This window comes from Zalophus californianus, chromosome 7 (assembly GCF_009762305.2).
Source record: "Zalophus californianus isolate mZalCal1 chromosome 7, mZalCal1.pri.v2, whole genome shotgun sequence".
In the NCBI taxonomy this organism is placed as follows: Eukaryota; Metazoa; Chordata; class Mammalia; order Carnivora; family Otariidae; genus Zalophus; species Zalophus californianus.
The window spans coordinates 104,268,502-104,290,391 of record NC_045601.1 but is presented as its reverse complement, the minus strand read 5'-3'; the positions used below and the strand labels follow the sequence as shown (position 1 = coordinate 104,290,391).

Sequence of the window (21,890 nt, the reverse complement as noted above, 5' to 3'; positions counted from 1 at the left end):
TTCTTTCTTTGCCTCCTTCTCTTACCTGAATCTCTGGTCTTCACTAAGAGTCTGAATCACTGTGGCTCCACCAAAAGAGTGTCCAATTACTGCTATTTTATTCCTGTCGATAGAGTCCTATATGAAAGAGCATGACATATATTCATCATTATCTCACAGGTGGTTAGAATAGAATGGTTTTTCAAATTATAAAATCCTTATTCATTTCAGGGACATGGTTAAATACTCTGATTTCTTGTAAAAGAAATACATACACACATACAATCACATGCACTCACACACACATACACATACACATGTATGTACATATATATGCATATACATATATATACACACAAATATACATGTTGAGCATTCATAGAAGTTCAAAAGTGACCTTGATGATCTTCCTAGGCACCCACACTTGAAACACCAACATTATTGCTGACTTCTGCTTTTCCCCACTCCACGTTTAATTCATGTGCTCATTCCATGCATATCTGTTGAGCACCTGCTCTGTGCCAGGCACTGTAGACCATTTTCAATGGGCTCCCAGTCCACCAGTGGAGAAAGAGATACAGATACATGATGCAAATACATCAGGGTGGTGCCAAGGAACACATGTGATAGATAAGTCACCAGCCCAGGGTTGGCAGTGGGGTACAAGAAAGCTTCCTGGAGGAGGTGATGCCTGATTTGAAGAGTAAGCAAGACTCAGGGAGAAGAATGTGTCAAGCCAAGGGGACAACTTATACAAAAGCAGGGAGGCAGGAGAGGGAGAGGCTGGCTAAGGGACAAAAACTCTTCTCTGTATCAGGAGAATAGACCATATCTTCTGCCTGAACTGAAGTACTTCTAATGCTCTCTAACCCTTGTACTCCACCCTCCACACACAATTTTGGGTCTTTGTTCATGCTGTCCACTTGGATGGTCCTCCACCCCCTCTCAATAGTCTGCTGAAAACTTTTGACCACCATTTCAGAATCAAGCTCAAAAATGTGGAAGCGCCATCCAAGAACTTACACAACTTCCCCTGGAGGTAGTGGGTTGAACCAGAGAAATTGCTATTTTTGTAGCTCAAAGCTGGCTGTTGGCCATTTCATATCTAGTGCAATGTAATGCATTCCTCATTGCTGTAATATTTCGCATATCTTTTTTTTTAATTTGCAGCCCTCTGTCATGTCATACTTTGCATTACACCAGAAAAGCAGATGAAAAGGAACAGTGCAGAACGACAAGGGAAATGGCTTTTTCTTAAGCTCACCTTCAGTTGCTCCACCTCAAACTCTAAATCCAATACATTCTTCACTGGCCTTCCACGATCAATGTCCAGAATCAAATCGAGAGCTTGGGAACACTCCTTTGCTCTTTTCTGTACCTAATATGATTATTAGAAAAAGGAAATGACAAAGTAAAAAGCTGTGACACTTATTTTAGAGTTTGTGTAGGAGTTGCATGTGGGAAGCATGGCTGATTGCTTCTAAACTGGAAATGTCCAAGTGGTTAGTGACTGAAAGACAGCCCAGCATCATGACACGGGTAGTCACAGCTCTGCGGGTAGTCAAAGCTTAGTGCAAATCCTAGCTCCGTTGCTTACCTGCTGTGTGACCTCAGGGGTCACACCATCTATTGTGTGATACATTTATTGTGTGATACATTTATTGTGTGATAATGCCTCAGTGAAATGTGGGTGGGATTAAATGCAAGGACATATATGTAAAGCACCCACTGTAAAGTCTGGCCCAGAGGTGAAAGCCAGTGTGCTTTCCCTCACCTCATCTTCCAGACACCCCTGCGAAAAAGATACTGTTATTAAAAAAAAAAAAGAAAAAGATACTGTTATTATTCATTATGTTGTAAACAATAAAACATAGAGGCAAAACAGAGTAAGTAACTTGTCCAAGATCAGCCCGCTATGAAGTGATGGCACCAGCATTCAAACATAGAAAGTTGGATTCTAAGGCCTGGCCTCTTCCTACTATTTCATACTGCATCTCTGTCTTTAATGTTGCCTTGGAAGGGAGGATCTTTGTGAGTTTCTTTTCTAGCACTTCTGAGTTTCTAAAATTAGAAGTTCTATGGCAAAAGATTTCTGAATATGTACTGTCTTCTCTCAGGATTTTTATGTTTGTTTTTACTATGATCCAGGCTTTTCATTAGGGGAATTGTATCACACAGAATCTTCTGACAGGTCTTTGGGGAACAGGAAATAGGAGAGTGAGGAGCACACCTTGCAGTATGTAAATGACACGAACAAGCATCATCCTTTTGCATATGCCTTTTAGTCACCACACCTCCTCCCCTCCTGCTGCCATCTACCTGTTCATTTCGTAAGGGCATCTCCTCCTCTGATTTGAGGCTTTGAAGATAGAGCCAAGATTTGTTCCCTATTTCTGCTGCAGACTGGTCTTTGAAATAGTAAGTCGCAGAGGCGGATCCATCTCTACAATGCAAACGGATTCAATGACTTACACTCGTTCTTCCTCTTCTTCATCCCCTCCCATGCTCCCCATCCCCAACTTCACCCTGATCTTTCTGACTTCCCTGTCTTCTTCCACTCTACCTTTGTTTTAACGTCAAAGAGGCCCCCAAGGGAGGTCTAAGAAAATGTCTTTGCTACGGGTCAAGTCCACCCATTCTATCTTCACAATTCTAGGAGGTCCTTTGGAGACTCACACCAGAAATCAAATCCCAGTGCTGCCACTTACTCACCATGTTACTTACCCTTTTCCAGCTTCGTTTCCCTCCTCCTTAAAACAGTGATAATAGTAGGCATTTAAAAGTGGTCTTACAAAGATTAAATGATGGTGCATGAACAGGGCACACAATAAACACCAGAAATGCTAGCTGCTTTTTAACTCTTGACAGTTTAACTCAGTCTCTCTCTTTTTTTTCCTCATGATGTAACCACAGTTGAAAATTTCATTGATTGTTTTTATGAATCTTTTTGAAAGTTAGAGCTCAGGTGACCTACCTGTGTTCTACAGCAGCAACTATGAACCCATGTGATGCCAGATCAATGCCAATAGCAGAATAAATTGTCCTTCAAAACAAAAAGAGGAAAGCATTGAGGTCCGGGGTCTGCTAATAAACCTGGGAACATGGAGGCCGTTATACCCCCGTAGTAGTGCCCGGGGGTAAACCAGATAGCTGTGGTTCTCGAAGAGGGCAGCTCTGCCCCTCAGGGGATATTTGACAATGTCTGGAGGTATCTTCATTATCATGACTGGGCAGAGGGGGCTACTGGCATCTAGTGGGTAGAGGGATGTTGTTAAACACCCTACAGTGCACAGGACCACCCTCCACCATAAGAAATTATTTCCTGCAATACGTCGGTAGTCCCAAGATTGAGAAACCCTGATGCGGTGATTCTAAATATCACTTTTGAGAGTTCCAGGCTTTAATCTTGGCCCCACTACTTATCAGCTATATGACTCTAGGTAATTACCGAATCTTTATCAGCACCTGTAAAATGGGACTAACAACACCTTTGCTTTAGAACAGTTGTAAAGTTTTCATAAGACAGCATTATGTAGGAAGGCAGTGCAGTGTCGTGCTTAGGAGAACGGGACCTGCAGTCTGATCCCTGCGTTTGGATCCACCACTGATCTGCCTTGGATAAGTCACTGATCTTTCCTCTGTGATGGTGGGGGACCTGGTGGGATTACTGTAAGGATGAAGTAAGTTGATACATTTTCAGGGCTTGTAACTATGTGTCTAAAACAGGGTAAAGACTGAACACAGGTCAACTTTATTTAAATGATTGGACACAGAATCATGTGCTAAACAACTGCATTCATACCCCCTTTCCATTCTTCATTCTGCACAATCTTCTCAGGTCATGCATTCAATAGGAAATGGCAATAGAGAACAAAAGGGAGGTAGTAGGAACTCTGTCTTCTACTGTTGAAGATACACAACCTACTCAGGAAGGGATCAACAAACCTTCTCTGTCAAAGGCCAGGATGTAAATATTTCCAGCTTAGTGGGCAATACAGTATCTGTCACAGCTACTCAACTCTGCTGTCGTTGCACCAAAGTAGCCACAGACAATGTGAAAGGTGGAATGAATGTGGCTGTGTTTCAATAAAGCTTTATTCATAGAAACAGGCAGAAGGCTGGATCAAGTAGAATTCAAATAACTAGCTAGACAACAATTAAAGTACCAAAGATAATTTCTTTTGATCTATCTACTTATTTATTTATTGAGAGAGAGAGAGAAAGAGAATGAGAGACAGCATGAGCAGAGGGAGGGGCAGAGGGAAAGGGAGAGGGAGAGAATCTCAAGCAGACGTGGGACTCGATCTCATGACCCTGAGATCATGACCTGAGCCAAAATCAAGAGCCGGACATTTAACCCACTGAGCCATCCAGGTGCCCCCTGAAGATAATTTCTATTGCAGATACTACTCAACTTCTTGCCAGCTAAAAGCCACCTATTTCTGAAAGTCTTATAATCCTCTGAGGTAGAAAGAAGGGTAGGCAGCTGAGAAGATGGAAGAGGAGAGGGAATGGAGGTCATGAAAATGTGCCGCTCAGAGATCATGCCACACAGAGCATAGTTGACTAAAGACCCCACCCAGCCCCTGTCCCTCTAGATCCACCACCACCAGCTAAGCTTCCTGTGGGCTGCACCCAGTGACTGGGCAAAGCATAGGTACTAATGTAGGCCGATTCTGGTGAGATGCAGGACTCCTTTGATGAGCAACTTCTGGTCAAGCACTCCCTCAGTTGGCCTGGTCCCATCTCTCCTTGAAGTGCGCTATAATCTGAGACTCTTTGTACCAATCTCTCCATTCCCCATCTCATTCCCATGTGTCCAAGCTGCATCATGATCTGAAGGTTCTCCCTATCTTTTCCTGCTCAATTCCCTCTATCCTTCATAGACATTTCTCTCAATAAATGTCTTTTACAGGTAATCCAATCTTGGTGTCAATTTCTCAGAAGACCTAACCCAGTGGGTGGTTTTGAGAGTGTAGATAGTATAATATAGAAGGGTGACAGCCGAAAATGTAAGCCCTTCTCTTCTTGTCATGAGGCTAGTCCCCATGAGCTAGAAGGAAGGAACAAACTACTTGACAAGATAGGGCTGGACTGACAAACAGACCACAGCCAATATTTGAGGAACCCCAATTCCTCCAAGACAGGAGCCAGCATGATACTCTAAAATCTGCTCTCCTTTTGGTGGGGGCGGGGGGATTCATTCGGTCATTGGTCCTTAAGAATTAAAATTGTTCAGCCTTTCACACATTACCGGAATGCTCCAAGACCATGAGAAAAAACAATTAGTGGATATTTTTCACCAGTCCTCAGAGGGGAATTCCAGTCTGCGGGAGTTGTCATTGAACCTAGACAACAATGAGACATGATAATTAGTGTTTTCTCTGACTTGAATGTTGCTGGTTAATTTAACTTACATCTTCTTAGTGTAAATCCTGACCCATGGAATTTATATTTATGTTTTTATGTACTACTAGTAAATTCATTAAAAAGTCTGCTACTAGATACCTAAAGACCAAGGACCTGAAGCATGTAGTTTTTCTCAAGACTAAAAAATCATTAATCATCAGTTCTCACTGCCAGCTCTGTGCTTAAGATGAGACACTTTCCTACTTATAGGTGTGTTCAATACAGGGTAGTACCAATCCCAGGTGTTGGCAAAACTTCAAAGGGAATATTCTGAAACCAAATTGAACCTCAGGAGCATTACACTGAGAACCAGAATCTTCAAATGAGGGGCTCCTTTCATTCTAATTTGGTTATGATCAAGAGAAACAGACCATTGACTTCATACTCAGCTGTGGTTTTGGATGGAGCTCTGCCACTTACTATTGATCTTGAGCAAGTTACAAGAATTCTCTGAGTTTCACCGTCCTCTTTTGAAAAATAGAGCAAACGATATCTTACAAGGCTTTTTTTTTTAAAAAAAAAGATTTTATTTATTTATTTGACAGAGAGATAGAGCCAGAGAGCACAAGCAGAGGAAATGGCAGAGGGAGAGGGAGAAGCGGGCTCTGCACTGAGTAGGGAGCCCGATGTGGGACTCGATCCCAGGACCCTGGGATCATGACCTGAGCCGAAGGCAGACGCTCAACCATCTGAGCCACCAGGCGCCCTCTTACAGGGCTTTTGTGAGAATGTTACCTAAGTAGGGAATATATGCAAAGCACCCATCTCGTGACATTAGTAAGGGGCTCAAAACATGGAAGATATTGTCTTCCCTTCCTTCACTTCTCAATTGCTGTTGTCATTACTATGCTCAGTTATTTGTGTTCCATTTTCTCATTTATAAAATGGAGATGGAATCATGAAGATTGGATGTGATGATCGCTCTGGAAGTGATCTGTAACTTATTCAGCACCATAAAGAGGTGTAGTTGTATTTCTATATTTCTGTTATAAAGTGGTTTTTAAGAAAACCCCAAGGAGATGTTTAAAATAAATGCCGAAAGTTGTAGGTAGTTTTGAGACGGAAATTTGAAGACATAGTTCACACTGGCCCGACAGTAGTGTCTGATCAAACAGATAAGGAAGGAAACATCTATATTAGAGATATGTAGACAAACAAAGTGATGAATGCACAGCAGATTGTCTTGGTGAGAGAAGCTGTTTCCTTGGGGGTGGGCAATGGGAATGAGAGTAGAGTCTCCTCATTTACCATAGGTGAGAAATTAGCTTTCACTTTCCTACAGAGCATCCAGGGCACGGGGCATCTCAGCCAGCCCGCTACTTACTCACCAGATTATTGTTACCCCACAGTATGTAAGCAGGAAAATGAAAGACCAGCAAGAGACAGATATTACAGCCAGTCGGAAAGTCTGACACTTTCACTCCCTCCATCTACCCCAATATATGCAGAACAAACCAAATGAGAACCCTTGATTTTTTGATGGTTATCTGGGCTTTTAAGAAATACTAAGTTTAGACTGGAGAAAATCTACTTTGATCTTTGCCAGAAACTGGCTGTTTTCGAGGTTTTCTTATATTCTAGAGCCTACAAAGCAGGATCAGTGGAAATCTTACCAAAAAATAAGCTCAATATTTTGCCCATAAGCCAGTGTGTTCCAAGGTATTTACTAAGACCAAAAAAATATTCTTTGTTTGGGATCCAAAGGGTGTCAGAGTGGTGGTCATCCTCTTGGGAAGGATAATACAAACGCAAGAAGGTGCCCTGTAGAGGAAAGACATTAATGTACTTTTAGTGAGGTTGCTTCTCCAGTATGTTCCAAGAGCGATTTTGCATACTTAATTAGTGGAGACCCAAATACCTTTGTTGTTCACAGAGAGGTCCAGAGAAAACTTTTTAAAGCTGCTGTGGTGATTGAAATACAGTAGACAGAGAAGCAAAATAGAACAATATGCTTTCTGCGTGAAAAGAAAGTATGAGCATGTTGGTTTCAACCATTAAGGATGGGGAAAATAGAGAGAGTTTATTGATAAATTAGTGAGATGACAGCAACAAGTTGGGGAATGACTTAACTAGCAAAAGGCTTCCTATGGGATAAGACAAATGGCAAAATGAGTCGTTCTCAGGTGAGGGCAAGGGCAAGTTTCAAAACCCTCTAGTGGGCAATAGTAACAGTCAGTATTAGAATATAAGGATAAGTGGTATTAATCAAAGCATTACCTTCTCAGTATGATCAAACATCAAGTCTGTACAACCGACAGAATAAGGCCCATTTCCTTTGGGAATTTTAGATTGGCCAACGCTTGCAACAGCCATCAGGGCTCGTATCTCATTGGCCCATGCTGGAAAAAAAAAAGGTAAATATTATCTCACTGTCATTCATTACACTCTAGACTTTATTATGCAAAAGGAAATTCCAAGGGAATCCAGTTACACCCCTTAGTTCCTGGTCTCCTTCATTTCTTTACCCAACTAGTAAAATACACAAATAATTACTGAGGGCCCGATGTAAGCAAAGTATTGTGTGGGGGTAAGGACAGAGGTGGACATAGCCCTTCCCCTGCCCCATAGGTATTTGGGTCTCCACTAATTAAGTATGCAAAGTAGCTATTGGAACAAACTGGAGAAGCAACCTCACTAAAAGTACATTAATGTCTTTCCTCTACAGGGCACCTTCTTGCATTTGTACTATCTATCCCAAGAGTATGACCCCCACTCTGACAAGGGAAGACAGTATCTTCCATGTTTTGAGCCCCTTACTATGTTCGTAGGTTCACAAGTTAAATCTCAAGTTCCTGGGCCCTGTAAGAAACACCCTCTGTGATCTGAAGGTCCACTGCCTTGTGCTCTTCTTCTGCTTTCTCCTTTAAGTTATCCACCTTCCACATGCTTAAGACTATCACGTCCTAATACTTACAGCCTTGCCCTTAGCTTCTACTCTGATCCAGATCATGGCAAAGACCACTTCCCCAATCTGTTTTTCCCAAACATAAACCTAACCTCACATTTCAGATCTGGGCCTCCAGCTTCCTATTGGGTGCCTCCACTCGCTGTCCTTCCCGTTAGGAACATCAAGGCCAATGGTCCAAAATAAGATTGAATGGCCATCTCCCAACGCTCCCTCCCTTATCCTCCAACCACACAGCCTGCAACTCCAGCATTCCCTGTCTCGTGCAACCCAAGCCAGAAACCCGGGAATCAGCCTCCTACTTCCTTCTCATCAACCCCCTACATCCAACTAGGTCTCAATTTCTAACACATGTTTTTAGCTTAGAATTCTCTCCAGTATAGCCCTAGTCCCCTAGCTCAGCTGTCTATTTACACGTTCACAGTCTCCTGACCAGACAGTTGTCATCTCTCCTAACTGTCCTATTCATCTTGGATCTTGGCCTCTTCAAATTCATCCTTCTTCACACAGCTCTTGGAGTGATTTGAAGCACAAATTTCACCAGGCAATGCTTCTGAAAATTTTTCAATGGGTGTCTATCACTAAGTGGGTACTTCTGAAGGGGGAATGTATTTGAATCTTTGTGGAAGGCAGTTTGTAGGGTGGTATTTAAATCTACACATGCCCTCCTATGCTACATGCATTGCTACTTGAGGTACAAATGTGGCCTATCCTTCCAGTGTTTCAGGGTTGAAAGGTATAGAGTTCATAGGTGCACAAGTTAAATCTCAAGTTCCTGGGCACTGTAAGAAAGACCCTTTGTGAGCTGAAGGTCCACTGCCTTGTATTCTTCTTCTGCTTTTTCCTTTAAGTTATCCACCTTCCACATGCTCCAGCACTCCCAAGCTACACACTGAGCTGTCTGATGCCTCTGCACCTTAATAAATTCCATTTCCTGTGTTTGAAATCCCAATGGCAAACTCCTGTTCAACCTTTAACATCGTGATCAGATGTTAGGTCTTCTCTGAAGCTTTCCCTCACTCCCTAGACTTAGTCATTTCAACCTCAATATCAAATCAATTTCCTGTATATATTTTTATCATTCTTCTTATCCTATATATTAAAATGATGTGTTTGCATACTCTGTCTCCCTCACTAGGCTATTTCTTAAGAGCTGTATACATGTCTTTGGGTCCTCAGATCTTAATGTTGGCACATAATAGTTGGTGCTCCATAAATATTCGTGAAGTGAGCTGAGCTAAGCTTTTCATTGCCACTGGGCTCTCATTTGCATCAAATGCTTTATGGCATATATCCTTTTACCCACCCACTCTTGAAACTGTCTCTCCCTGTTTGGTGCCAAAACTCTTCAAAGTACCTGCAGTTTTATCCGTTCTCCTTTCTAAACCCCATAGAGGTCCGTATTTACTTGTAAGATGGTGAGTCCAAATATCACTATATCCAGACTTTCGCATTTCTTGATTCAGCTTGCCTACATATCTTCTTTTACTGGATTGTGAGAGTCGATTTCTCTGTTAGACTCCTTCAAGCTTTCCATCACATTCTGTCTCTGCCACTAAGACACTTGGAGCTATGTTAGATATGGAACTTACATCGATATCACAGGGCATCACCCAGAAAGGTTTTGAGTTATGAGAAGAAGTCCATCTTTCATGCTGGTGACTAATGTATGAAGACCTGCCAGTGACAGGCCCTTTAATACATAAGGCTTGCTCTCAAAGTTGGTCCATGGATCAGCATTACTGGCATCACCTGGGAGGTTGCAAATGCAGGATCTTTAGCCTTAGCCCAATGCTACTGACTCAGAAAAGCCATGCCTATTAAAGTTAAAAAGCACTAGGCTAAGTACCAGACCACCTGGTCTGACACATGGGTCAACAATTCATCGTCCATAGGTAAGGAAGGAGTTTCAAGGAAGGCAGGAGGTGAATGGACCTGGGGTATTAGAGCCAGGTGATCCTATTTTGGATTCCAGCTAGACCTCTGATGCTATAATGCTCTGGCCTAGGCAATTCACTCCCCTCTCTTATCTTCATTCGTGAAGTGGGGCAAAAAGCACTTGGCCAGCCCACAGGACAGCTATAAGAATGAAGTGATAATGTAAGTCAAGTGCCTAGCACGGAAGACAACACATAATCGGCAGACAACTGATATTATGTGGCCCTTACCTAGAGTTAGTTGACCCTGGCTACCCAGATTTAAGCCCTTAGAGGAGTGTTAGCAGATCTAAACTAGACCATACCATTTTCCCTTTGGGCAGATTCAAGGTGTTTTTTCAGACATTAAAAAACAAGAACAACAACTTCACCCAGAAGGTGCACATTTTCAGTCCTATTTAGAAAGGCTCTTTCTTTCCTATTTAAGACTGTCTACCAAGCCATGCTTTGTGGTGAAAACAGGGAGACCCCAATCCATAGGGAGACACCACACCTGTCTTTCCCTCCTCGAGGAGCGGCTGTGTTCTGCTGCGCCGACACCCACATCAGCCATGAGGTGACAGTACCGGGTTGGAAGGGGTAGGACTCTGGCTCACACATTTTGAGGAGGAGCCCCAGAGAGCACACAGTTGCCTTGGAGGTACTACCTCTGGAAGTAGGAGTTCAGTTCTAGGGCCCTGGGAGGGTTCCGAGTCACACAAGTTTTCTCTATGAGATCTCAATGCCACAAAACCTCTGGGAACCTTTCTCAATCACCTGGCAGTACCCTGGTTCTCTAAAACCTGCGCTACCTCAAAGCCTCCTCACTCAGCATTCAGGAGCCTCAGGTCAAGATGAGGCTACAGGGCTGCTTATTCTGAGACACTTGACCTCTTGGGAAACCTGGAGCTGACCCGGGTTGGGGTGTAGGTCTACAGAGCCCTGTGGCTGTTCAGTGCCAGGGCGGTTGCCGGAAAGTTTCATCGGCCTGCAGCTAATCCAGTCATGGTCCTGGATTTCCTGTTCTCAAACCATCTGTTAGATCAGGGCCCCTCAGGGCTCATCATGAAGGATGAGGCAGGAGGGGCCTTGACAGGTTGAATGGCCACCCTCTAGAGGATGCAGTTTGTGGTTCAGAACTTATATATGTCTGGTTAGCCAGCATATAGTACATCTTAAATTTGTGATGTAGTGTTCAACGATTCATTAGTTGTGTATAAAAAAAAATAAAATGATGAATAAATGTGAAAAAAAACAACTATTCAAAAAAAAGGTATAGATGCACCCCAATGTTCAAAGCAGCAATGTCCATAGTAGCCAAACGGTGGAAGCAGCCAAGATGTCCTTCAACAGATGAATGGATAAAGAAGAGGTGGTATAGATACACAATGGAATATTATGCAGCCATCAAAAGGAAAGAGATCTTGCCATTTGCAACGACGTGGATGGAACTGGAGGGGATTATGCTAAGTGAAATAAGCCAATCAGAGAAAGACAATTACCATATGGTCTCACTCATATGAGGAACATAAGGAATAGAGCAGAGGACCACAGGGGAAGGGAGGGAAAACTGAACGGGAAGAAATCAGACAGGGAGACTAACCATGAGAGCCTTTGGACTCCGGGAAAGAAACTGAGGGTACAGAAGGGAGGGGGGGTTGGGAGATGGGATAACTGGGTGATGGGTATTGAGGAGGGCATGTGTTGTGATGAGCACTGTTGTGTTACATGCAACTAATGAACCATTGAACACTACATCAAAAACTAATGATGTACTATATGTTGGCTAATTGAACATAATAAAAAAAGGTAAAAAAATAAATATTTTACTTCATTTGTTACACATAAAAAAAACTTATACATGTCACGTCCTATTTTTCTTTAACTTTAGTTTAATAGGAACATTAGAACCCATTGAGTGCTATGTATCTTGTTACACATTTCCGGTGGTGTTCATTTGTCAAGTATTCCTGATATTCACTCCTGGGTTTTGAGACAGATTGTATATATGCCAGGAACATGACATTTTCTTACACAGCTTTATGTCCTCCACTCACAAAAAGGATATCTCTAGCCTCTACTTTGCCTGCATAACCATATTTACTATGTATTCATTTGGCTAGATGAATATAAACAATTATCTATTACTTTAATACTTTATTTAATAAATGATTTCTAATAATTTACAAAATATTTTTGCATTCATTTTTGAGCACTGAGAATGGGGCATTGGGCTCAAGGCTGGGGCTACAAAGATGAATAAAGTTGTGTCTCTTTCCCCAAGTTTCTGCCAGTCCAATGGCAGTTTTCCAATGATTTTCAAATATGAGGGGGATATAAGACATGTTTTGAAATTCCCACCCTGTACCAACAAGAAGTTCATGATGTAAATGTCTCCTCGCTGATAATCTGCTCATCATGTAAGATGCTACTTGTTTCCAATCCTTGGAAAAGGTACTGGGAAAATTAATTTAATGAGGCTGGAAGCTCCTTGAGCTTGTCCACAAGCTCACTGTCTCAGTCACTGGTGCCCCAGCTTCCTGATAAGTGTTGTTGAATGAGTGCACCTGTGAGATATTATGCCATCTCCTACGCAAATGTAGATACAACATACAGTCCTTCCTACAGATGCTTTTACTTCCCTATGAAGTAGAGCAATATTTATCAGGCACAAGGTGATGAAAGCTCTTTTGTAAATGTTACAATAAGGAGTCACCCATCTAACCTGAACAGCTAGATCCAGCGTGACCAGGTGTGTGGCCACAGACAGTGTGACACCATTCAGAAGCCACCTACATGGTTCACCTGAGGGAAAGCTGGATAGAGAAGAGCACAGAGCACAACACTCTGGGACTTGCAGGCATTCGCAAAGCTCCAGAAGCAATCTCTTTGCAGTAAAGATCTTTCTTGGTGATGGCAGATGTACTTGTCTAGAGATGGCTGCCTCACTCTGGCCACCTCTTCTGGGCTTGACTAAACCTCCGCCTCCTCTCCTTCCCTCCCACCACAAGGTAAGAGAGAGCAAGCGATGCACGTCCATTCTCACCCGGAGCTCTTCAGCTTGTCCCTACCTCTTCCTGTGATGACAGCGAAAATACTATTTCCCTCTGGGCCCCAAGACCCTAACTTGCCATTTTCTCACATCTCCTCCCAGTACGAACCAGGACTATACTTGTTGATCAAGACAACTGCCTGTCCTTCGCCCTCCATGGGAGCAGGTTTTGCAGTTGCCTCTGACAGAGCTGTGTCCGTCCGGGGGTTGTGTCACTGCACCTGCGTGGGCGCAGGTTACAGCGGCGAGAGAGTTAAGGGGCCGGGTTGAGGAAGTTCTCCATGGTGGTTGCGAGCTGAGCTTCCAGTTTGTCTGAAAATGCCTCACCTTGGTTCTGTCCTGCAGTCATGATGTTGAAGAAGACAGGATTTTGTTCAGTTTCAGTTGGAATGAGGAGCAAGTGAGGCTCTGTCCCCTACCCCAGGAGAACACAAGGTCTCCATGAGCCTCCTTGTAATAAAACTTGGTTAGAAGTCCACACATGCATCTGCTCTGGGGCCACGTGGAGTCTGGCAACGGGTCATTTGCTCAAGCCCTTGAACAAAGAGACCTCTTACCTGATGATCTAATATGGGCAGCAGGATTTAGGTCTTGCCAGTCAATAGGATGGACCAATGCAAGGCAGCTGCAGAGGCAGAAAAGCGCATGCAGTTTGGGTGGCAACATCTTGGAAGCTGAGCAGTGGTTTCAGCTTAACCTTCTTCAAGGCAGGTTATTAAAAGAAAAAAAAATATGCAATAAAGAGGACTTAAATAGGTTGACATATCAGTGTGATTAAGGTACTAGCAACACGACTTTATATATTATTAAGGGAAGAAAGCACCTGGAAACAAAGCAACATGCACTGTCTGAACTGGGTTTTTGAAAGGCATCAGGGTGGCAAAATCCTTGGTAATGCTGGCTTGTAGAGCATAGAAATAACACTTCTAGCAGTCATAGTAGGTTTCTGGTCACTCACTCTCTAACTCTGCAGCAGTCTGGTTTGGTTATAAAGAATAGCATCAAGGGGCGCCTGGATGGTGCAGTTGGTTAAGTGTCCAACTCTAGGTTTCACCTCAGGCTGGGATCTCAGGGTCATGAGAACAAGCCCCACGCTGGGCTCTGTGCTCAGCACGGAGTCTGCTTAAGGTTCTCTCTCCCTCCTGCCCCGTCTCCCCAAAATAAATAAATAAATCCTTAAAAAAAAGAACAGCATCAAACTATAGTAACTGTAACAATCATAGATCACAATCATAATAATATCCATAAGCATGCCTAGCACATTAGTGAACACTCTGTAAGTTTTGGCAAATGTTTCCATCACAATTATGAAATGATCATACTGCTGCAGCTATGACTGTTTTGGTGCTGATGACATTTTATTTTGGGGGATCTCTATAATCCTCCTATACTGAAACCTTCCCAAAGGCAGAGGTCAGGTCCTATGTATGTTGCCGCTGCTGAACAGAGGGCCTAGAATGCAGTGGTGTTGCATGAATGTTTATAGACTTCATGAATGAATATTTGTAGTCCCACAAACAGCATACTAGACTCATGCTACTAAGAAATGATATTACAATTGGGCGCTATGCTAACATCTTATTAGCAAAAATTATCTTGTATTGGTGTATCACCTGTACCCTTTAGAAGTTCTCCCTTTGAAAAACTGCATTGTCTCTTCACTGATAATAACTTGCTAACGGATTTTTTCCAGATGTATTTCTATGCTTGAACACGCACATAGAATACATACACACATATACATGCATACATATAAACATACGTATATAAAAGAGTTTTAAAATTTGTTTCCAGTGCTTCAAGTTATACTTTTAATTTGATAGTATGTTTAGAGTCTTTTCATATGAGTACCTGGCACTATAATTTGTCTTTTTATTTTAAAATGGCACTTAGGAGTTGTTCAAAAAAGTTTGTTCACTGGGGCACCTGGGTGGCTCAGTCAGTTAAGTGCCCAACTCTTGGTTTCGGGTCAGGTTGTGATCTCGGGGTCGTGAGATTGAGCCCCGAATCTGGCTCTGCACGCAGCACGGAGTCTGCTTGAGATTCTTTCGCTCTCCCTCTGCCCCTCCCCTTGTTCTTGCTCTCTCACTTTCTCTCAATAAATAAATAAAAAAAATTTTAAAGATTTTTATTTATTTATTTGACACAGAGAGAGACAGCGAGAGAGGGAACACAAGCAAGGGGAGTGAGAGAGGGGAAGCAGGCTTCCCGCTGAGCAGGGAGCCCGATGCGGGGCTCGATCCCAGGACCCTGGGATCATGATCTGAGCCGAAGGCAGACGCTTAACGACTAAGCCACCCAGGCGCCCCCATAAAATATTTTTTTAAAAAGTTTGTTCACTAAATAAAATAGCAATGTTGCCAACATTTGAAGGCTTAATATGTGCCCAGCATTTTTCAGTTTCTGGAACAGGTTATCTTATTTGGTCATCACTAAACAATCTGTAAGGGAGGTTTAATTATCCCCATTGTATTGATGAGGAAATTGAGGCAAGGAGAATTTAACTGACTTGTCCTCCTCACACAGCTAGCAAGGGCTGGAGGCAGAGCTTGAACCCAGAATATCTGAGTCCCTGCTTTTAACCACAACACACCAACTTTGGGTGGCACCGATTTTTCTTCACCCTAAAATGATAATCTTCTGAAGTTAATGAACCCGATTCTTTTAATGATGCTCATGTGTTCAGGAACGTCCTGGATTGAAAAGATGACTTAATAAAGAGTTAGAAATTTTTCTCTGAAGAGATGAGCATCTGTCTCACTGTTCTTGCCCTAATTTGTACTTGGAGCAACATGCCAGAACCCTTGGAAACAGCAGAGTACTGTGTCTGAATCCAGAGAAACAGCTACTGAGTTTCCCAAATAACCAACAGAAGAAGCTGAACCAGAGTCAGGCTATCTGCTCACCAGCCTCCAGCACTCTCCTGCTGATGGACAGTCACAACTGGGTCTTTCATCATATAACATCATCCACAGAAAGTATGTACAGGGACATGAGCAGAGGGCTTGAGAGAATTCCACCCGTAGTGCTCACAGCCCATGACTGAATAAAAAGAGTGTCATTTGGCCATTTGGAAAATCACGGGGACAACGATGAGGAAAAAGGAAGGCAAAGTGAAACACACAGGGAGGTCAACAGAGATTTTTTAGAAACATCACACTAACCCAAAGGAAGTTTGCTTGGTCACAGCTCCTTGGGGTTCGTGACATCTTCGCTTTAAGGATCTCAGGAAGAGTGAGAGACAGCCAATTGTTGGAAGGGCTTCCCCAAGTCCTCCAAGCAAGACTGGAGTGCTCTGCCCTCCCCATGCTTCCTGCCAGACCTGTACCAATGGCATAGCCTGTGGTCCTCAGCTTGAAGCAGGGCAGATTTAAGGGCAGGTGAAATGGCACACTGAGTTCCCACCCTGACCCATTGCAAGCTACAGTGGCTCTTGGGGAACATTTGTCCATACTGCCTGGGGCGCCTGGGTGGCTCAGTTGGTTAAGTGTCCCACTCTTGATTTCGGCTCGGGTTGTGTTCTCAGGGTCTTGAGATCAAGGCCCAGTTGGGCTCCAAGCTGGGCGTGGAGCTTGCCTAAGATTCTCTCTCTCCCTCTGCGCCCCCACCCCCCACCCCCCGCTCCAGCTTACATTCCCAAAAAGAAAAAAAAAAGAGAGAGCATACTGACAGATTCCTGAGTCCCACCCCAGGCCTACTGATTCAGAATCTTTAGGCATGTCTGAGCATCTCTGCTTTAGTTCCTGAGGGATCCCAACACAGCCACGCCCAGAATGTAGTATTTGGAAACTGCTACAATGGAACAAAAAGAGTACTATTTGTTTATTATTTTTATTTATTTATTTATTATTTTTTTATTTTCGTAAACTCTACTCCCAGTGTGGGGCTCAAACTCACGACCCCGAGATTAAGAGTCGCAGGCTCTACCAACTGAGCCCAGGTGCCCAGAGGGTACTATTTGTACTCACCAGCCTATCATATGTGCTGTCTGCTCTCATCCTCAAAGTAGTAACCCTCTAAATAATTTAATGATTGGCTGCCTCATTCATTCATTCATTTGTTCATGTATTCACCTATTCAATTTTCGGAACGCCAATGTGTCAGTCTATGCTTGGGATAAAAAGATTTCTAAATTTTTTTTAAAAACGTTTTTAAAATCGATGTGATTTTTCTGTCCAAAATTCCAGTGGGTTGAGAGACTTTGAAACGATTATGATGAATGCTGTAACAGAGTCTTTACAAAATGTAGTGGGAATAAAGGTGTAGCGGACATAACTCAGAAACAAATTTTAGCACCCTGCATTTTTCATTTTGGGGGAAGAGGATCAGTGAAAGCCAAGCTGCAGGTCCAGGCTGAAGTCACACAGTCACTATCTGTGGGCAGGACTGGAGGGCAGGTCTTCTTCCTCTGACCCCAGCATACTGAGTGAGAGAAGGACCCAAACGCGGTCCCTCTCCTTCCTCCACCTTCTGAACGCCACAGAAGGCACTGCCTTCCACTGCTGCCTCAGGCCGGTGTGCTCGGGGCGGGGCGGCGGAAGCTGTGCCAAGACTGTCCCCCACTGGTGGCAAGACAGCTGGGTCCGACGCAGTGGACAATCATCACCAAAGTTTCCCTACAGTCAAGAAAGGAGGCCTTCTCTGGGCCTGGTTCCTCAAGGGCACCAGAGAAGAAGGTGCTTCCCACCTCAGCCAGCAGAGGCTCTTGTCTGGGCAGAGTCAAGCCAGGGAGCCACCAGCCACACAGAAGGCCACCCCCTCCGCTCTGACAGTGCTCTGTACAGGTCCCCATGTGGGCACTCTGCAGCCTCTGCTACTGGGCTCTGTGGACAGAATTGCTTCACCCAGTAGCCTGTGAGCTCCTCCAGGGCAGGGATTGATCCCACAGGCCATTTATTATTATAACTTAACAAAGGGCCCAGTACATAGCAAGCACTCGGACATACCTCTTGAATGAGGAGGAAGGATCCTATCTTCTTTTTGGTGTGGGCTCCCAGGTAGCCCAGAAACAGGCCCTGATGATTTCGCACCAGGTGTGACTTCTCCAGACACTGAAGTGGGTAGGGGTCATTTACGCGGGCTTCAGGGCCTAAAGCCCAACTGCCTGGGTCTGAATCCTTGCCTTGACGCTAGTAGTGTGACCCCCTGCAAACTATGGAATCCCCTGTGCCTTATTTCCTCATAATAAGGGGCTGAGGATAATGGTAACCCATATGATCAAATGGTTAATATACATTAAACAGTGTTTTCGCATGTAGCTAAAGGCAAATGTTAGCATACTCATTTTGCATTGCTACCAGTACGCCTTGCCCCTAGGTAAGTAGTTGCTTAATAAATGTTAAAGAAATAAAAGCTAGTGCATCAATCAAGACCTTGAGATAAGAACAGGAAAAGGCATCCTTGATCATCACCCCCTTTGTCCATAGGCGTTCTGCTGAATAGATCTTATAGTTTTATTAAGGGCTCTAACAACCCCTAAGCGTTAGAATTAGCATTTTTCCTATATTTCTCAGGGAACTTTGTATTCACTGGTCTTCTTCCCCTCTGTAGCCTGCTAGGGCCCTCAAAAGGCCTGGGTTACCTCTTGTCCTCTACCACCTGCTTCTCAAGACTTACTATGAAATGTCCCTCCTTTCAGCTCCTTACTTGGCTTCTCAAGGTAACAGCTCCCTAGTCTGACAAACTGCTAAGAGGTTCTGGTGTGCTCATGAGGCTTTCCTCATCAACTTCCAAATAACAGCCCTTTTTCTTTGAGCCAAGGTCTCCTGGGGGCATCCTATCAAAGCCCCTGAAAATTTTCCTTTAGGAAAATTCCTAAATTTTATATTTCCTTTGGAGGAAAAAAGGCCCTTCAAAGTCCTTCAAATCCGATCCTGTGGGCAGTAATCCACCCTGGCTACCCCAGCACCCTCTGCCCATCAAGCTTCCGATAAGAGTGAGCGAGTCTGCACTCTACAGCACTGTAGTGAAGAGATAGTCTATAAACTAGGAGTCTGAATTATTCAGAGTATAGGTTGCGATGTAAGTTCTGTGTTTGAGAGAGCTAGGCAATAGACAATACTTCAGGGATGCAAACAGTTCTCTTCTGGAGATGCAACTTCTGCTCATCATTAAAAACAAAAATGGGGGGACGCTTGGGTGGCTCAGTCGGTTAAGCGTCTGCCTTCGGCTCAGGTCATGATCCCAGGGTCCTGAGATCGAGTCCAGCAACAGGCTCCTTGCTCAGCGGGGAGTCTGCTTCTCCCTCTGCCTGCCACTCCCCCTGCTTGTGCTCTCTCTCTCTTACAAATAAATAAAATCTTTAAAAAAATAAAAACAAAAATGGGAAAATTATTGTTTTCTGAAACAATTTTTTTTTCCTCTATGTTTTGGACAATAGAACCCAGTCCTCTTTCAGGAAATTTAACAGTGAAACGGGCAATTCTGGACAAGAAGCCCTTTTAAAATTAAACTAGTGATGTTATACAAAAAGCTGTAGAAGTAATAGGAAAGAGGATCTTGATAATGCATTTTCAATCAGTTTTACATTGTCTAAAAACCTGAATGAGAACGCCTTGGACCTGGAGGAGGACTTGATGAAGCATGCTTCTGGAAACATTGACCAATGTTCCTGATTAACATATCATAGGCATCTGAGAAGAGACTCAGAGATTGGTTTTTCCAGCGTCTCAGCTTGATGGCTTTGGTTTTTGTCTGCTTGAACCTTAGCAGAAACTCCTAAAGTTAAACAAAGAAGAAGTTAAACTCCTAAAGTTAAACATTTTGACTATAACTCAGACCTTGATTCCTGATTTAGGTAAGAAATCTAAAAAGGTGAAATGAGGTATAAATGACTGTCATTGAGCACCTACTATGTGCTAGCGCTGTCTAGCTGTGTGTGTAATGTCATCGCTGGTCCTCACAACAAGGAGTAGAGTTAGGCAGGTACTATTACCTCCATCTTACAGTTAGGAACACTGAGGCTTGGAGTGATTTGCTGACTCCAATGACTGGCAGGTTTTGGAGGCTTGATCAACAAGCCCAGCCCTTTGAGGTATATGAGTAGAAACTATCAGTATAATATGCTCTTGTTTTCATTTAAAGATGTATGTTTATACACAAGTAGAAAAAAAGTCTAGATGAATATAAAGCTAGAATGTTCTCAGTGGTTATATTTAAGTGGTAGGATTATAGGTGGTTCTAGTTTTCTTTATATAACATGTACTTTGCTAACTTGTCAACAAGGAACATGCATTGCTTGAGTAGGAAGAAAATAAAAGAAAAACATATAAAAATATAGAAGATAAAAATATAAAAAGATAAAGAAAGATATAAAAAAAGATAAAAAAAAAAAGAAAAGAAAAACCCTAGCTCTTTACTTGAGCAACAAAATCTAAACAAATGGCTTCCTGTCAGAAAGAAGCTGGACCCTTACAGATTTTTGGCCCAATTCAGAGATAATATTGGATTTGAGGCTTTGTTTTGGAGCAATAATTTTAGGAGAAAGGTGTGCTTCGTTTCATTTTGAAGGTCTGGGGTAGGTATTTTTTCTGAAAAAAAAAATCAGTGGTTTGTGGCTATTATAATTTCAAATGAATATCCATGAGCCAGGCATGGTGCTAGGCTTCTAAGAGAGTTTCAGAGTGTTGGGGGATGGGGAGAAGAGGGAGGTTTGAGGTGTGGGGTGACAAACAAGAGAGAATAATACGCTTCAAAGGGTGCCTGGTTTTGTGCTCCAGGTAAAGATAAACATAGGGCGCCTGGATGGCTCAGTCTCTTAAGTGTCCAACTCTCAGTTTCAGCTCAGGTCATGATCTCAGGGTCCTGAGAGTGAGCCCCACGTGGAGTCTGCTTCAGATTCTCTCTCTCCCTCTCCCACTGCCCCTCCTGCTCATGCTCTCTCTCTCTCTCTCTCTCTCAAAAAGTTAAATAATTAAGAAAGAAAAAAGATGAACATAACCTAGTCCAGTTCTGGTGAAACCATGAGACACTAACTAATCTAATCCCCTTGTTTTATGTACAGGGAAACTGAGGGCCCCAAAGGGGAGAAAACTTGCCTGGACCCACACAGCAAATCAGTCATCAAGCTGGGATCAAAATACCTGTCCCCTGGTCACTAGGTCATCAGGTTTACAACAGCAGCGAGCCCAACGCTGGAGGGCAGGTGCTCCTGGGCTCTTGTGGAGAACATGGGGTCCCGTCAAGCTCTGGACAAGGGCAAGAGGAAAGGCCTGGGTCTATAATCAGAAGGATCAACTCGGCCAGTCATTGCACCTCTGAAACCTCATTCTCCCAGCTGATGAAGCGGAATGAATGCTACTTGTGTCATCAGGCTGATGGAGTGAGGGAACATGCTAGCACAGCGCCAAACATGCAAATCTTAGCGTGTGTCCCTTTCCTCTTCTTCACCAGGAAGCAGCTTAGAGCCATTGGGAGCAAAATATACTAGACTCTAGAGAGTATATTCTGAGAAAGAAAAGAGCCCATGACCTGAAAGTTGGTGGGTTTAGGTTTATCCTGCCGAGTGGCCCACACAGCATGGGTAGTGCAGGCCCCCGCACCACCGCCGTGTTCCTCATCCTCTGCACACTGACGTGTGGGACTAGCTCATTCTTTCTCATGGGAACTGTCCTGATACTTAGCAGCATCC

General features: G+C 43.4%; 1 protein-coding gene across 4 annotated transcripts in view; it reads right to left on the bottom strand.

Annotated features, from left to right (window-relative positions):
• The window catches only part of PLA2G7 (phospholipase A2 group VII), a 48,106-nt gene that overhangs the window by 13,418 nt on the left and 12,798 nt on the right, over positions 1 to 21,890 (bottom strand). Inside the window, exons 1-9 of one of the 4 annotated variants that reach the window (XM_027601935.2) lie at positions 18,208 to 19,454; positions 13,819 to 13,961; positions 7,606 to 7,727; positions 7,002 to 7,149; positions 5,234 to 5,327; positions 2,954 to 3,022; positions 2,299 to 2,422; positions 1,244 to 1,357; positions 26 to 117 (exon numbers count right to left, since the gene is read on the bottom strand). In XM_027601935.2, coding sequence (XP_027457736.1) covers positions 26 to 117; positions 1,244 to 1,357; positions 2,299 to 2,422; positions 2,954 to 3,022; positions 5,234 to 5,327; positions 7,002 to 7,149; positions 7,606 to 7,727; positions 13,819 to 13,927 — 872 coding nt within the window. In that variant the 5' untranslated portion in view covers positions 13,928 to 13,961; positions 18,208 to 19,454. Of the gene's footprint in view, positions 1 to 25; positions 118 to 1,243; positions 1,358 to 2,298; positions 2,423 to 2,953; positions 3,023 to 5,233; positions 5,328 to 7,001; positions 7,150 to 7,605; positions 7,728 to 13,818; positions 13,962 to 18,207; positions 19,455 to 21,890 lie in introns of those variants that run through there. The other 3 variants (XM_027601936.1, XM_027601934.1, XM_027601937.1) reach the window with 3 other exon arrangements.